Source organism: Eleutherodactylus coqui, chromosome 7, assembly GCF_035609145.1.
Source record: "Eleutherodactylus coqui strain aEleCoq1 chromosome 7, aEleCoq1.hap1, whole genome shotgun sequence".
Lineage (NCBI taxonomy): Eukaryota > Metazoa > Chordata > Amphibia > Anura > Eleutherodactylidae > Eleutherodactylus > Eleutherodactylus coqui.
In genome coordinates, this window is record NC_089843.1 from 63,294,059 (window position 1) to 63,308,974 (window position 14,916).

The window sequence follows — 14,916 nt, forward strand, 5'->3', positions numbered from 1 at the left end:
TTCTTTTGATAAAGCCATGTCAACGCTTGTAATTGAACTAAACATGTTAGAACATGTAAAAAGTACAATAGATAGTGATATCATCAATATCTCAAAAACTAGAGCTCCAGGAAAGAAACGGGTGATATTTTCAAAATCGGCGGCACAAAAAAAAAAATGTAGGTCTAAAATTCAGGGCACCACAATTCTTTTTGTTCCCCAGTATTTAAAGGATTTTCCAGAATTACATATTGATGACTTAGTATAACAAAGAGCCCTGTCAATATTTACCTGGGCTGTGTGTGCTCAGCCCCCAAATCATATGAATGTTAGTCAAATCCTCTGAAGCCAGTAATACTTTGATGGCCAGTCTTAAGCATAGGCCTTAGTGCCAAAAAGCTTATATCATCAGGAAATTTTCAGTACAGTCTATAACAGTCGTGGTGAACCTATGGCACCCGCCACTGTCGGCCGCTCACCAGGTTAGTGAATACCGGCTGGGGTGCTGCGGCTTCCCTGCCGCTATTCACTCAGCACTGATCCCGGCGCACACTGTAAGATCAGTGTGCAGCCGGGTTCCAACTCCTCCCTTCTCTGATGGCTCCTCTTTGGTTCCGCGAAAGCAGGGGAGGAGGCGGTAGGCAGCACACTGACGTCACAGTGTGCACCTGGGAGCAGCGCCGAGTAGAGGAGCAGTGGAGCGTCAACGAGCAGGAAGGGGTAAGTAATATGGATCTCAGGGGGGCACTAATACTACTGGGGCTGATACAGGAGATACCATTAGTAACAGTGTCCCCTATATCGGCCCAAGTAATAGCATTGCTACCGGGGGCCGCTGTGGGATGTCACCACCGTTACTAGCGGGGGCCGCTGTGGGATGTCACCACCGTTACTAGCGGGGGCCGCTGTGGGATGTCCCCACCGTTACTAAGTGGCAGAAATGCTGCAGAATGTCTTCAGCGGAAATATCCGTGGCAAATTCTGCTGCATTTCCATATTCAAAAAGCAGTCAAAATCTGCACCCGGTCTATTTTGAAACAGCCCTGTCCTTTTTATAATGACAGAGGTAAAAATCATACGTTGTGACAAACCATAGACTGAAAAATTTAATTCCCAAATAAACTTAAATTATTGGTAGTTGACTTTGTTGTCCTGTAGACTAAGAGAAGACTTAAGATAAAATGGATCACCTGCACCAGCTTTGTGTCATGACCGGTGTAGACAACTACGCCGTGAACCCACTGAGTGTTCCTCAGCTGCGCTCCTCTCAGAAGAATTTGATCTGGGCCTAATGGGAAAGTTCTGGAAGATAGAAGACGAACACGGTTATAGCCAAATCTTCATACATGACAAGTCCTAACAACATCAATCAATATTTCAGGGAGGACAGTGTTCATGTATAGCTACTATGAGGGAAGAGAAGCAGGCTTTGAAGTCCTACTAATGGGTTTTACAACATTTACTGAAAATTAGCCTTTAAACCCAGTAATGTCACAATTGTAAATGCAGTTTGTGAGACACTGTTCGGACTGGTTTGTGCCCTGGGTATGTAGAAATAGACAATGTATACCGCAAAGCTTATCCAGCAAAATGCATTTACTTGTTCTGTGCCGCTGAGCAAGGAGAATGCCACTAATTAATCTAATGTACAGCAGAGCAAAGATGGAAACCACTTTATTCTCGGAGGATTAAGTCATTGAACCAGAGATGTGGAAGCCTTCTATATAATCTAAATCCAAACTCCCAGTTCATCAGCACACCAAGTACCAAGTAAAAGGGGTATTCTCAACAGGACAGGACAACTCTTCTTCATTTAGATATGTGGTCCAAATATAAGGGGTCTCAGACCTAGATGCAAACAAACATACGCACCACCAACTGCTTTCATTAAGGAGGAGAACCAAGACGGTCCATATAATAAACAAGTGGTCATTCATTCATTAATCTGCTACAATAATTATCCAGCAGGGTAAATGACCAGCCATGGCCTCTATATACAGAAGAGGATGTCTGATTGAACACGTTGGGTTTGATGATCTATATCTAATGTGTATGGCCACTGAAAGTGATCAACTAATTGACAGGGGGCCTCTTATATTAAATAGGTTGTCCATGATTTGAAAACTTTTTTTTTTAAAGGGTTCTCAAGGTGATATATATTCGAGCTGAATAAAACCTAACATCTACTTCATGTCATAAAACAGTTCCTGACCCACATTCTAGGCCTCTCACTAGCCAAACCGGAAACCTACTGCACAATAATGAGGGGCAATCATCCCGAAAAAGCTGTGTGTATGGTTATACCAGCTGTGGCTTACAATTCCCAGTGATTGTTAAATCACTTGTTTAAAAAGTCTAGTGTTGAGTTGCAGGAATGCTGCCTTCCCATAGGTGGTGCTGTAGAGGTATTATAACATATGCCATTTGCATATTTCCCAGTGGAGCATGGGTGGCTGTATAAATCTCCTCACACCTTATAGGTGCTCTCCCTAAGGAAAAACACCACCCTTCCTGACAAAGCTGTTCCTGTTACATGTGGTCCAGAGGTTCTGATCTCAGATAGGAAACCGTAAAGATAATTGATAACAATGTACTTAAAATCTGTACCAACGTGGTACATATAATGCCAATGGTGGCAACAATGGGAGAATATAAAGATTCCCTAGCCGCCTTATTCTGTATTTGAATTAAAGTGACTATCTAGTCCCAATAAATACGGCTGCGTCACTTCTCCAACTACCCGATGCATTCTGTCCATTGTTAATCTAAGACATTACACATTGCCCCGATTGAGCAACTCTGCTACCGATGTGCTAGGTGTAGCCATCTTGGTTTGCCCAGGACCAGAAGATTGCTTTAACTCAATTTCTAATGGTAATATATAAGGAAACTACAACTTATCTTATCCCCTAAATTCTGTAGAAAACATCCTAGTGTGCACACCACAATACAAATATACATGAAGACAGCTTCCAAAGATGTAGCGGCTGCGAATTCTAAGACGTTTAGGAGTGTTCTCCTCCACAACACCACTAGAGGTCATGGTGAGGAAACGCGGTGGAGATTTAATAGCCAACAAAGACCTGCAAATCGATATGTCACCAGAGCTTTCTTTCTATTTCCCAAATGTCTCATGATCTACACACAGCCTCATTAGACAATGCCAATACATTATTAATAGATTGCTGGATGAGTGATCATCAATATCTAGGCCATCTCCCTTGGAAAGCAATGAAGTCTCCTAACCTTTGGGAAACAAAACATGAGTAATCGCTTCATTACCTTACGCTTTTGAAAAAGAATAATTAATTTTCTTCAGGTGGTCGACCAACTATTCCAACCACCTAAGAACGCACGTCTCCAACGCAGCTATCAGCTAGTAGAATCCTCTCAACTCCATTAAAATGGAAAATAGGCAGGAATACATTACCCTTTATAGTAGAAGAGGTAAAGGCTTTAGCAGAACCAGAATCTGCATCCTCATGCTAAACATATTTGTAACTAGGCATGTAGGTCTGTATATGCCCACACACTTAAATCACCGATGTATTAGGAATAGAGATGAGCGAACACGTTCGGCCCCGCCCCTTTTTCGCCCGAACACCGAACTTTGCGAACACTTCAGTGTTCGGGCGAAAAAGTTCGGGTGCCGCCGGGGGGCGGGGAGATGCGCGGCGGCACGGGCGGCAGTAGCGGGGAACAGGGGGGAGCCCTCTCTCTCTCCCTCTCCCCCCCACTCCCCACCGCACCCCCCCGCGCTGCCACGGCGGCCCCCGAACTTTTTCGCCCGAACACTGAAGTGTTCGCAAAGTTCGGTGTTCGGGCGAAAAAGGGGCGGGGCCGAACGTGTTCGCTCATCTCTAATTAGGAACAGTAGGATATTTTATGTAATTGCTCGAGTGGGTGGTGGTGTTTGTATGCCAGATGTATGCCAATCATTGATAAAAGACAGGATGATCCATGTGATTTTATGGCAAATATGGACCCTCTTACCGTCTATAAAGTGCAGCAAAAATATAATTTGTCAGACCAGGAATGTTCAACAGTTCAGCAGTGGTGAGCTTATGGCCACTGTAGCCTAACGTTTCTGTTCTTGAGCGGAACTTGGTGGGATCTTCTTTTGCTGTGACCCATCCACTTCAAGGTCTAACCTATAGTGTGTTCAAGGGCATTTTGTATACCAGCCATACAGCCTATAAAAAGGTATAGGCTTAAAATGGGGTAAAACAAAGACTAATACAGACACCTGTTCCAGCGACTCTTCCTCGGGCTTCAGTGGTCGTGGAAGAACCACCACTGAAGCCTTCTTTGTCTGAGCGGTCACGTGCACAATGAATGGCATATGACTGCCTGCCGTCTTCTTCCAGGTTTAGAGTGCCGGCAATCGGGCCTCCAGCACTGAAACAGGAGCCACTGGAGCAGCTGTGTATCCATCTCATTTTTTTACCATTTAAAGCCTATACATTTTTAAAGTCCTGGTAAACTCCTTTAAAAGGGACTGTCATCAGGTTCATGCTGCCCAAACCACAGACAGCATGAACTGGGACAGATATGCCCATTTATTCTGCAGTATTAAACACACTCTGAAGTTGGACTCTAATTTGAGCTCTGAGTCACGAGGCGGGCCGTGCCGTCCTTTCCCTGCCCGCATAGTGTGACAACTTGCCTCCATGCTTATGTATAGGGAGAGAGCGGTCATTCTGCATACTGCAGATGGGGAGAGGCCAGAAATGCCCCTCTCTGATTTCGAGCTCAGCTCTGAGTCAAACTTTAAAATCCTAGGGCACTTCAAAATAAAAAAAAAACCACTTTGGAATGAATGAACCAGATGACAGAATCCTATTAAGGCCGCATGCGCACGGACTGGTCGGATTCCGCTGCGGGCTCCCTGCGCCAAGGTGACATCTGCGCGTGCCTGTATTTTCTTCTTTTCTGTACTGTGGATGGTCCACACGGCTCGCAGTCAGACATGCGCAGTACAGATTTTTAATTTTTTGTGTTTTTATATTTAAACTCCTGCTTTTCCCGCGAAGCCCACGGCCCGTCCGCAATGTCAATTGTGGATGGGCCGTGGGTCAGATGGTTTCCATTGATGTCAATGGAAACCATCCAGGCGCAATTTTTCATCCGCGAGCAAAGTAGTAAAGCAGTAAACCGCAAACTCCTCAATAAGGAGCATTTTACAGCTAATAAAGTCTAATCAGATCTGGTTTATAATGAGGTTTTCAGGTCCATAATAGATTTTACAAGCAAGTTAACAGCAAATTTTAAAAAATGGCTGTAAAATAACTAAATTGGCAATTTATTCTATAATTCATATTACCCTTTAAGATTATAAATTAGGAAAGAAGAAAAAAAAACAAAACACTTTCTTTGCTCCATACATACCCTTGGCCATCAAGCCGGATGTTTCCGTTGAAATCATACAGATGCCTGTTGGGGCTTTCACAATCAATTCTGCCAGATAGGCTCATCAAGGCATCAATGTCCTTCATTTCTGCCGTCAGGGAAAGGCCCTGGAAATAAAAAAAGGAAATCCCGGTATTATAAAGAAGTACATGAAGCCACAAACCCGTCTTAAAGGAAGTTCCCTTGTTTGTGTCAATCAGGTTTATAGGATGTGTGATAGATCTCCCCGAGAGCTTGCACTTAACTACCCTTTAATTCGGAAGACTTTCCAACTTTTGGCACACACTATATATGGGAACTTGGGATCCTTCACCCCTAGCCATTAGTATTCGGTTCCCATGTTGTATAGCAGTTTGCATATCTGCATTGGGGTGACACAGGAGTGTTTGGTCATGGCCCGCTGTAGACAATATGGAGGTCAGTATGACACATCAGTAAGCATCATGGTTTTCTCATGATGACAGCGCTACAAATCGCATGTATGTGGAGCCCATGCTTTCCAATGGGTTCCTTCACATTAGGGATGTTTTGTAGGCTGTTACATTGCGAGAAAAAAAAATCGCGCCATGCTCTACACAGCAGAGACTTGTGATATTTTATAGCCCACGTTTTCCTATGGAACCTTCCTTTTTCTTGCATCTTATCACACGAAATTCGGTTTACGTGCGGTACAACTTTTACAGTAGGAAGTCCTACCGTTTGTCTCTAAAATAAGCCCTAGCTGCATTAAAGCACAATACAATACATTACTAACAGCTGCACTTCCCCTCCGGCAGTTCCGCAGCACTTGTTTGTAGTCTTCAGCCAGTGTTTTGAGCCTCCTGACCAGGAAGTGCTGGCTGAAGACTACAGACAAGTGCCACGGATGTTCAGAAGTAGACAGGCGCTGTCCGCTCCACCGCAAGTTAGACAATGCATTTTTTTTTTAATGCAGCCAGGGCTTATTTCAGGACAGGGCTTATATTTCATGCCCCATCCCCCCCACCCCCAACACACACACCCAAAAAAATCCTGGGCAAAAGAATGCCCCAAAATCGCAATATCGCCGTGAGGAAAACGCAGTGATGTTGCACAGAACAAAGCTGCGATATCGCTATCGCCCGTGTGAAAGAGGCCTTGAGAGTATGTCTCACCGTGGGAAAATATTCCACATGAATCCCACCTGTAAAATCTGCATTTTTTTTTTTTTTAACACAGATTTTCGTGTGAATCTGTCAATAGGCAAAATCTACATGCGAAATTTCTAAGCATAAACGACGCATAAACTAAGAAGTGACATGTCATTTCTTGATGCGGAAAAGCATGAAAACAAGGTTTTCCATGGACAGGGAAAATTCCACATGCGGATCCTAATTAAATCCATGTAAAAAAAAAATTTAAAAATGCAGATTTTGACATTTTTTTAATGTAGATTTTGGTACAGAATTCACCCTCTCATTTGAAGAGGTAGAATCTGCACCGAAAATCTGATGCTATAATGGATACGCTGGGGATCCAAACTTGGCACCGCCTGTGCCTTTCTGCAGTGCATTTTCCCCCCACGGTGTGTGGATGAGATTTTCAACATTTTTGCGGATACAGTAAATGCCGCTGATCTTCCATGCAGAGACACACAGAAAACCCGTGAGCAAATCTACCCGGTGTGAACAGAATCTAAAAAGCCGTAACTCCACGGCAGAATCCCGCATGTGAGGACTGATCTAATAGCTGCATTATTCTGCTGCGGATTTACATCGCAGGGAACGCGGCAGAAATCCATCCGTGGGAATTAGCTCTAATGCCCAATGTCTACTTACGAGTCTGATTTGCAGGTCACCTGCGCAGGAGATCTGCAAATCAGAGCCGCCCATAGGGATGTATTAGCATCCGCAAACTATTTAAAAGCATGCGGATGCCATTTTCGCATGCTGCGGGAGAAAATCACAGCAAGCTCCATTTTGGCTGAGGATTCCGCGGGACGGCTTCCACTGAGCACAGGCACAATTGTCATTTCGCTGTGCCGCGGATACGCAGGAGAGCAGAAAATTCACTGTGCATGCGTCCGGACGCATCCGCCATGCTGGAGAAAGAAGATTCGTCCAGAGAAGAAGAGATCCGCACGGGAGCCAAGGAGGTAAGAAAGCCTATTTTTCTCCCCATGTCTGCGGGCAAACCGGGATTCCGCTGCGGGAATTCAGCAGCGGAATCCCTGCGTGCCGTGGACATTCAACCTTCGTTGATATTTTGCCCATTTGTTGTAAAGAGAATTACTAGTCATTATCACGTACCTGGCGGATCTTAAGATTGGTCTCCCCATCAAGGTTTGAGGTCTCAATGTAGCACATGGATTGCGGCTCACTGGAGTGGAATAAAGCATGTATAAAAGGAACAATAAAATACAGGAAAACGCAATTTTTTTTCTTAAAAGGGGTGTTCCCATGAATAGCATTAATCACCTATCCAGAGGACAATGATAAACTGACTGCTGACATGATCCCCACAGGTGACCCGAATGGTGACAGTAAGGGGGCTTTTTCAATGGCGTGGTGGTTGAGCATACGTACTGCAGGACCGAAATTTCTGAGACCAATGGAGCTAGAGTACAGTGCTCTGCCATCTCCATCAATCTCGTAAACTTTAAATGGGCCAATTATGCACATTTTCAGCCACCACCTCGTTCAAACTTATTATTGGGTTCGTGCACAACTGAAGAATGTGGGGTTCGGGGATCCCTATTCTAGAGATCCATTAGGCCTACAGTGATCAGATGTTTAGCACCTGTGCAGTGGATAGGTGATGAATGCAGATTGTGAGACAACCCCTTTATAAAACTAATCAAAAGGCACACCACACTGCTCAAACTGCAGACGACAAAGCACCACATTTACAAAATGCAAATCAAAAGCTTAAAATGGCCAAAAGCTAAAATTTCAGAACCTACGAAGATCATGTAACCATTTGCTTGATGGATTTCTGTAGCACTTTTTATTTCAGAGTAAACTGAAGAATGGAGAAAAAATTGTGCTAACTAAAAAGGTTTCATAGATATAAATGCCCAATGTAGAGATGAATGTGGGGAACCGCTAATATCTGTACCTACTGCACCTCTGGGCCACTTTGAAACCAGGGGTATTGATTCAGTAACCATCTTCTTGTACTTTTTGGGCCAGCCATAACAGGCTTTTCTTGATATGGTCGTACTCTAACCACCACATGCATGGTGTCGAATGTACACATAGGACAAAACCGTCCCCTTACATAAGGCGTTAAATGGCTCCTAAATTGTCGTAGCCTTACTAGAATTCATCTGGAATGAACATGAATGGAAGCCGCCATATTAAATAGGGAACCTGTCATATAAAACTGCCTACAACAACTGAATGCTGACGTACGTCCACATCCAAAACTTATTTGGTTATGGTTTCTGAAGAAAGCGCACCTTGAGAAGTAACGTTATAAAAGTTTCCCACGCCACATGCTAATGGATGCTGACTGGTCTATTGGTCGGCCCGGATGATCTCTGCTGCTCAGAATTTGTCCCATAGACTCTCCCGTCTCTGCTTGTGCGATGTGGTTGACGTAGGAGACGTTATCCACAAAGCGATCTAAATCCTAGGCATGTGTCGGAAGATTGTAGACCAGCACATGCGCAGATGAGTGCGCTGGATGGCTAAGTCTGCGCATGTGTAGGTCTTCTTTCGGCGCATGCACAAGACTTCAATAAATAGGAACAATAGCCAAATAAGTTTTAGAAAAAGTTGTACTTCAGTGTTCGCTGTAGGCGGGTTTATATACTTGGGAGTGCTGACAGGTTCCCTTTCGTATGGCAGCTTAAACAGGTTAACTCATTCCAGCAATTTATATAGACTTTCAGTGGTTTCTGACTTTTGACTCGTCCTAAAAGGAATCAAAATAAAACAGGTAGCAGATCAGAACCTCCATACATTCATATAACACGTCATGCCCAGCAAAAACAGAGTGGTTCATGCAAGAAACAAACACAACTAAAAGGCCATATGCAAATATAAGATCTTAATAACAATTATTTTATTGCGCAAACTAAGCAAGTAATATGTTAAGACATGCAAGCACATCAAAGGCAAGACATAAAGGAAAGAGACAACCATAGCGAATAACCACAGGTGTGGATTAGTGAAAGCCAAATATCTGTGCCTTATACATCCATGCAGCGCTAAGTGCCCGTCAGACTGGACTGCGAACATGCTACACATTATAAAGCAGCTATCTGCTCTGTGCAAGGGATTCTTTAAGTTGCATATTGAAAGTTTTGGAAACTGGACTGGTTTTCATTTAAATGGAATGCCTTAAAACACACCTCTCCTGCCATGTCTGCTTTATGAAATAATTCCAGAGCATCTGTTCTTCTAACACCGCGTTGTGCCGTTCACCTGTTATTGCTCCTGAATAATTAGGACTAGGTGGCAGCACCTAGTTCTTCTCCATCACCTACCTAAAGGGTGTACTGGGCTTCACAATGGAGCACCAATATGGCCAATTCCAAAAGAACTGAGCATGCTGCCTAGGAACTTTCTAGTGAGACGATGTCAGTACTTAAGTCTGGGTTCCCACGGGACAGAACTCTCACAGAAGTCTGGCAGCTTGGCCGCATCAAAAAGCCACAAGTTTTCCATGGGAGAGTTGCAGCTTCAAAACCCACAGCATTTCACCGTGGGTTTTGGAGTGGTTCGGCTGCCGGCATTCTGTTGCGGCTTTCTCTCCCCATAGAGAGATGTGAGGCCGCAACGGGGTAGGAAAAAAAAAACAAAACATGCTGCGGCTGTCAATTTCACGCCACAACGCCAGTTCCACCCAGCTTTGCTGCAACAGATTGGCCGCCCCGTGTGGACGAGATTTTTTGCAAAATTTCATCCACATGGCTGGCTAATGCCGGGATTTGAAGCCACGGACGGATTAGCCGCACAGAAATTCCACATGGAATTTCCGTGGCAAATCCGTCCCGTGTGAACCCAGCCTAAAAGTAATTTCTGCTGCACCATGAGCAGAGTGCAAAGACTGTTAGTGAGTGGAGGTGCTGCTGGGAGCGGCTGTTAGAAAGGTGCAATAGCTAGCAGAGGAGCTGCAGCTAGGGAGAGGCAGAAGGAGCCAAAGCCTCTGGACGTGAGGGGCCTGTTAAGAGTTGCTGCTCCTGTGTGATCTGAATGAATGCCAGGATCAAGGGAGAAAAGCAGTCTAGAAGACAGAGAGCACAAGCCTGCACGGCAGAACAAGGCCAAAGAGGGCGCAAAGTTTGTCGTCAATGCGTCGTAAGTGAGGCCAGCCCCAGTAAAAAGTGCAAGGTGTTCACAATGTAGGAAAGCAAACAGTTAAATGAGACGGTTATGTAGGACTTTGTTTTAGTGCTCGAAGGTACGGGCTGAGATAGTGTCACAACGACACAATCCTACAGGATACACATAAAACAGGCGTTCAAAACACTATGTCTCAGGTGGACTGTGTTGCTAGTAGCAAAGCATTAACCCCTTAAAGTATGGACCATGTGATTATTATTTCTGTTTAATAGGGTTGATCTTACAAAATTGAGACCCTTCCGCATTACTGTTATTTCGTATTGTGCATAGAAGTATTGATTCTACAATTTAGTTTACTGTAGTTCTCTACAGGTAAATCTACGGTGAAAGAAAGACTTGCTTTTTATCACAATATTACTCATTTTCCTTCCTGTGTTCATAAATAAATATTGCATGTTTTGTAACTCCTGCTGCTGCATTGTATCCTGAATCTGCATTGCACCACCACCCAGTCGTAATACAGTCAGCACTGATTGGACAGTTTCATACTGCGCATAGTAACACCCACTTGTCAATTTATTTATAAATTTCTCTGAGGAATAACAGGGGAACAGCAGAACGTAAGATTCTATGAAAAGATGCTGCAGAATGGTTACATTATGGAGATTACAATTATGTACTAAATCAGACACATCAGAAGAGGTGACTGGTCTGCTTAAAAAAAATATGTCCAGTATTAAATTGTAGGAAGCGGCAACAGAGAATACATGCAGTCCTCTATAAAGCATCCAAATTTTGCTATACAGGATGTACAGTATGAATATAAAGAAGACACCCTTGCACAAGGTCGGCTCTGTCGATTCTCTGACCTTGAAGACAGACTGATGAGATCAGCTGGGAGATGCTCCCCATTGGTCACTTTCACTATCTCCCCTATAGCCACCTATGTGTCCCAATACGAATGTAAACAGAGTGGAGAGATGATGGAAAAACATGAAGGAGACAGACACCAACAAAGACAGAATTGAAATATTTAGTAGGACATTTGTATATTAATGAAATAAAGATTGACGCTTCCATCTTCTGTTCCTAACTGGCTCTTTAAGAGAAGTGCAATGGTGCAGTCAATGCAATGGGCACAGATCGGACAAAAATGTAATTCTACTAGAGATGAGCGAATGTACTCGGTAAGGGCGATTTCGCAATCAAGCACCGCGATTTTCGAGTACTTCACTACTCGGGTGAAAAATACTCAGGTGCGCTGTGGGTGAGCGGGGGGTTGCAGCGGGGAGCAGGGGGAAGAGGGAGGGCTCCCCCCTGTTCCCCGCTGCTACCCCCCACTCCCCTCTGCAACCTCCCGCCCCACAGCGCACCCGAGTACTTCTCACCCGAGTAGTGAAGTACTCGAAAATCGCGGTGCTCGATTGCGAAATCGCCCTTACCGAGTACGTTCGCTCATCTCTAAATTCTACACATTTCCAGAGAATTGCCAAAAGTCTAGCAAGTTGGGACTTCTGAAACCTCGGGGGGAGATGTAATATTCACAGGCTGTAGCTACCCGTTTATGGGACGTCCCAGGCTGCTGCAGCCAATGACAGCTCCATTATTGGCTGTAGCAGCCTGTGACCTCCCGTACACAAGCTGTTGCAGTGTGTAAACAATAGATCCGCAAGAAGACCTGGAGCGGTAGCGGGGGTTACAACAAGAAGAGTATGAGCTCTTTAAAAAAAAATTTCACAAGTTGCCCCCTTTTTTACACCACACTTATCTCTGAAAGCCATACTCTCCCAGATTTTCTCGTGTCAGATCCCAAGCTTCAGATCTGTCCAATGTTCAGGGATGTTTGGTAATCCGGCACATTGGTGGTGCAGGGTGTGCCAAATCATGGGAATCTTATTAAAGTTATGTACATATTTGCTTGTATTACAGGCCAAATTTTGATCTGGCCTAAAAATAAAAAATGGTGCTATGTACTATGGAGACCCAGTTATGAAGCAGATTCAGGAAACACATCCGTTGGAGTGGATTTAGTTGTTCCAATTCAAGGAAAGAATGACAAACATCTGATGAATGGCCGGCTTTGTTGCAGCGCACTGGCACGAATTACATCAATTTTTCATTATTTTTCTACAATAGCCTTTTTTAGTCAGTGCATTTCCATGTCATGAGTTCGTCTTTATTTCCTCGTAGTAATGGAGGCCAAAACAAAGTAGAGAAACCAGACTTCATAGTGTTAGCAACAGTAGGCATCTCTACCTTGACGAGAGAAGTATAGTGTCTGCGGGTATGTACTCTGTGCCATTTATTTTAATTATATCGCCAACATTTACCTGAAAGAAACTGGCAACCGGTTAATAGTCTGCAAATTCATGTTAATAGCAAGAGCATAACATATACATAATATACATGCAGTCTAATGAGCGTACCGGCACAGGCAGGGTGAGCAGAGTTTATTGGATTGCCTTAGAAAAATAGGCATTTTATGTTAGGTCATAGCTACAATCGTGTGACATGCAGATACATAATCTAATATACCGCTTACCCTTATGTAGTGTTATCAAAACAGCTCCGTCCTCATGTGGATGCATTATGTAACTACACATCATGACTCCCACTCACTCCTCATCCCCATAGCATCTACAGGGCAGGCCAAGAGCAGACCGCACCACATTCTCATGAAAATTGTCTAACATTACATCTTTGTTCCCCACACCAACCAATCACAGCACAGCTTTCATTTCTTGTGATTGACTTTAATAAAAATGTTCTTTTATAAAAAAAAAAAAAATAAAAAAAAAATTAAGTGTGGTACTGGGCTACGTTTCCAAGGTTTGCCCCGATTATTGTTCATTCAAAATGGCATATTTATTCCCAATTCCACGGGGTAATTTTTCTGAGCATGGATGGGGTTTCTGCTAGTATATAACCTCTCTGTATGTCCCATGCTTAGACAAGAAAAATGGCAATGAGCTCATCCATTATAAGTCCCACTGATTAGAATGGGGAAACCCCCTTCCGTCCGCATCCGATTGGTCAGGATTCAGTTTTTGAACAGAGAACATATAGCAGTGTGCTGCGCTATTCCTTCGGTTCTAAAAAAAACGGAACCATGATTGAATGCTTGATTTTTTTCCCCTTTCTTACATTGAAGTCAATGGGAAACAGATGCAAACAGAATGGTTTTCATTTCTATCCAGTATTAAATTTCATTTAACAGATCCATTGCTTATACCATGTGCAATAAAGAAAAAGGCATCTGTCAAACTTGTGAAAATTAGACGCATTATGGAAACGAACGGCAATCAAAGTGTCCATTTTTTTTGTTGGACACAAACTTTTCCATTAAAAACGGACACTTAGATTTCCATTTGTTTCCATTAGGCTTCCGTTTCTCACCATGTTAGCTTTAATTCTATTATGGAGCCATTAAAAACTGATACATACTGTTGATGTGAAAGTAACTTTAGCCATAAGTAGCGCTGAAAGTGTCGAGCCCCAACCAGTGTTCCCAGATTGCTGAGTGGGCTGCAGCAGCAGGCTCACCCTGGATGCCCATAGTCAGGGAAGGTGGACCACCCTGGATGCCCAGAGTCAGGGAAGGCGGGCCACCCTGCATGCAAGCAATGTAAACAAATCCCATCAGTGTGCAGGGGAAGAGGGAGGAAGGGTGCAGCCCCATCCTGGAGCCCCCAGTAGGGCGAGTGGGCACCTTCTGGAGCATCACCCTGGCTATCCGAACTTGAAGGAAGCGTGCCCTCCTGGCTGTGATATAGTATCCAAAGTCCCCATGGACTAGTAACACGCGGTAAATAGGAAGAGCCACCACAAACCCTGTTCTGAAGCTGAAAAAAAACAAGCCAACGTCTTAATGAAGCTGTCGGGTGTAATCTAGTCACTCTTCCCGTTTACTGAGTGTTACTAGTCCAATCTCAACGCTGGTTTACACGGGCAGATCGCTCAAACGACAGTTTGAGTGACAGTTTTGAGCGATCATTCTGCGTAAATCATTGGTATGCGATCATTGGTATTTAAGTAGCTACTTAGCTACTTAAATACCAATTAGGTGTGCAGATGAAGCCTTCCCTGAACACAGTTAATAGCCCGATGGCTATTATCTGTCCTCAGATCCTTTGTTCTCCACGGGGAAACAATGCCATCAGCACTCCCCGTGGAGAACTACTGATAAAAGTGAAGGACAATTTTTAGGTTGAACTGAATTTAACGATCAGCTAGCAGTGCCTGAAAAGCGGACGATGGGCGCACATTTACACGCACCGAT

The 14,916-nt window shown here is 44.0% G+C and overlaps 1 protein-coding gene across 4 annotated transcripts in view; it reads right to left on the bottom strand.

Annotated features, from left to right (window-relative positions):
• Window positions 1–14,916, bottom strand: part of ATP8A1 (ATPase phospholipid transporting 8A1) — a 197,879-nt gene that overhangs the window by 112,288 nt on the left and 70,675 nt on the right. For 2 of the 4 annotated variants that reach the window (XM_066573136.1, XM_066573134.1), the window contains exons 8-11: window positions 12,894–12,967; window positions 7,656–7,725; window positions 5,368–5,495; window positions 1,170–1,281 (exon numbers count right to left, since the gene is read on the bottom strand). In XM_066573136.1, coding sequence (XP_066429233.1) covers window positions 1,170–1,281; window positions 5,368–5,495; window positions 7,656–7,725; window positions 12,894–12,967 — 384 coding nt within the window. Of the gene's footprint in view, window positions 1–1,169; window positions 1,282–5,367; window positions 5,496–7,655; window positions 7,726–11,506; window positions 11,581–12,893; window positions 12,968–14,916 lie in introns of all 4 variants that reach the window. The other 2 variants (XM_066573135.1, XM_066573137.1) reach the window with 2 other exon arrangements.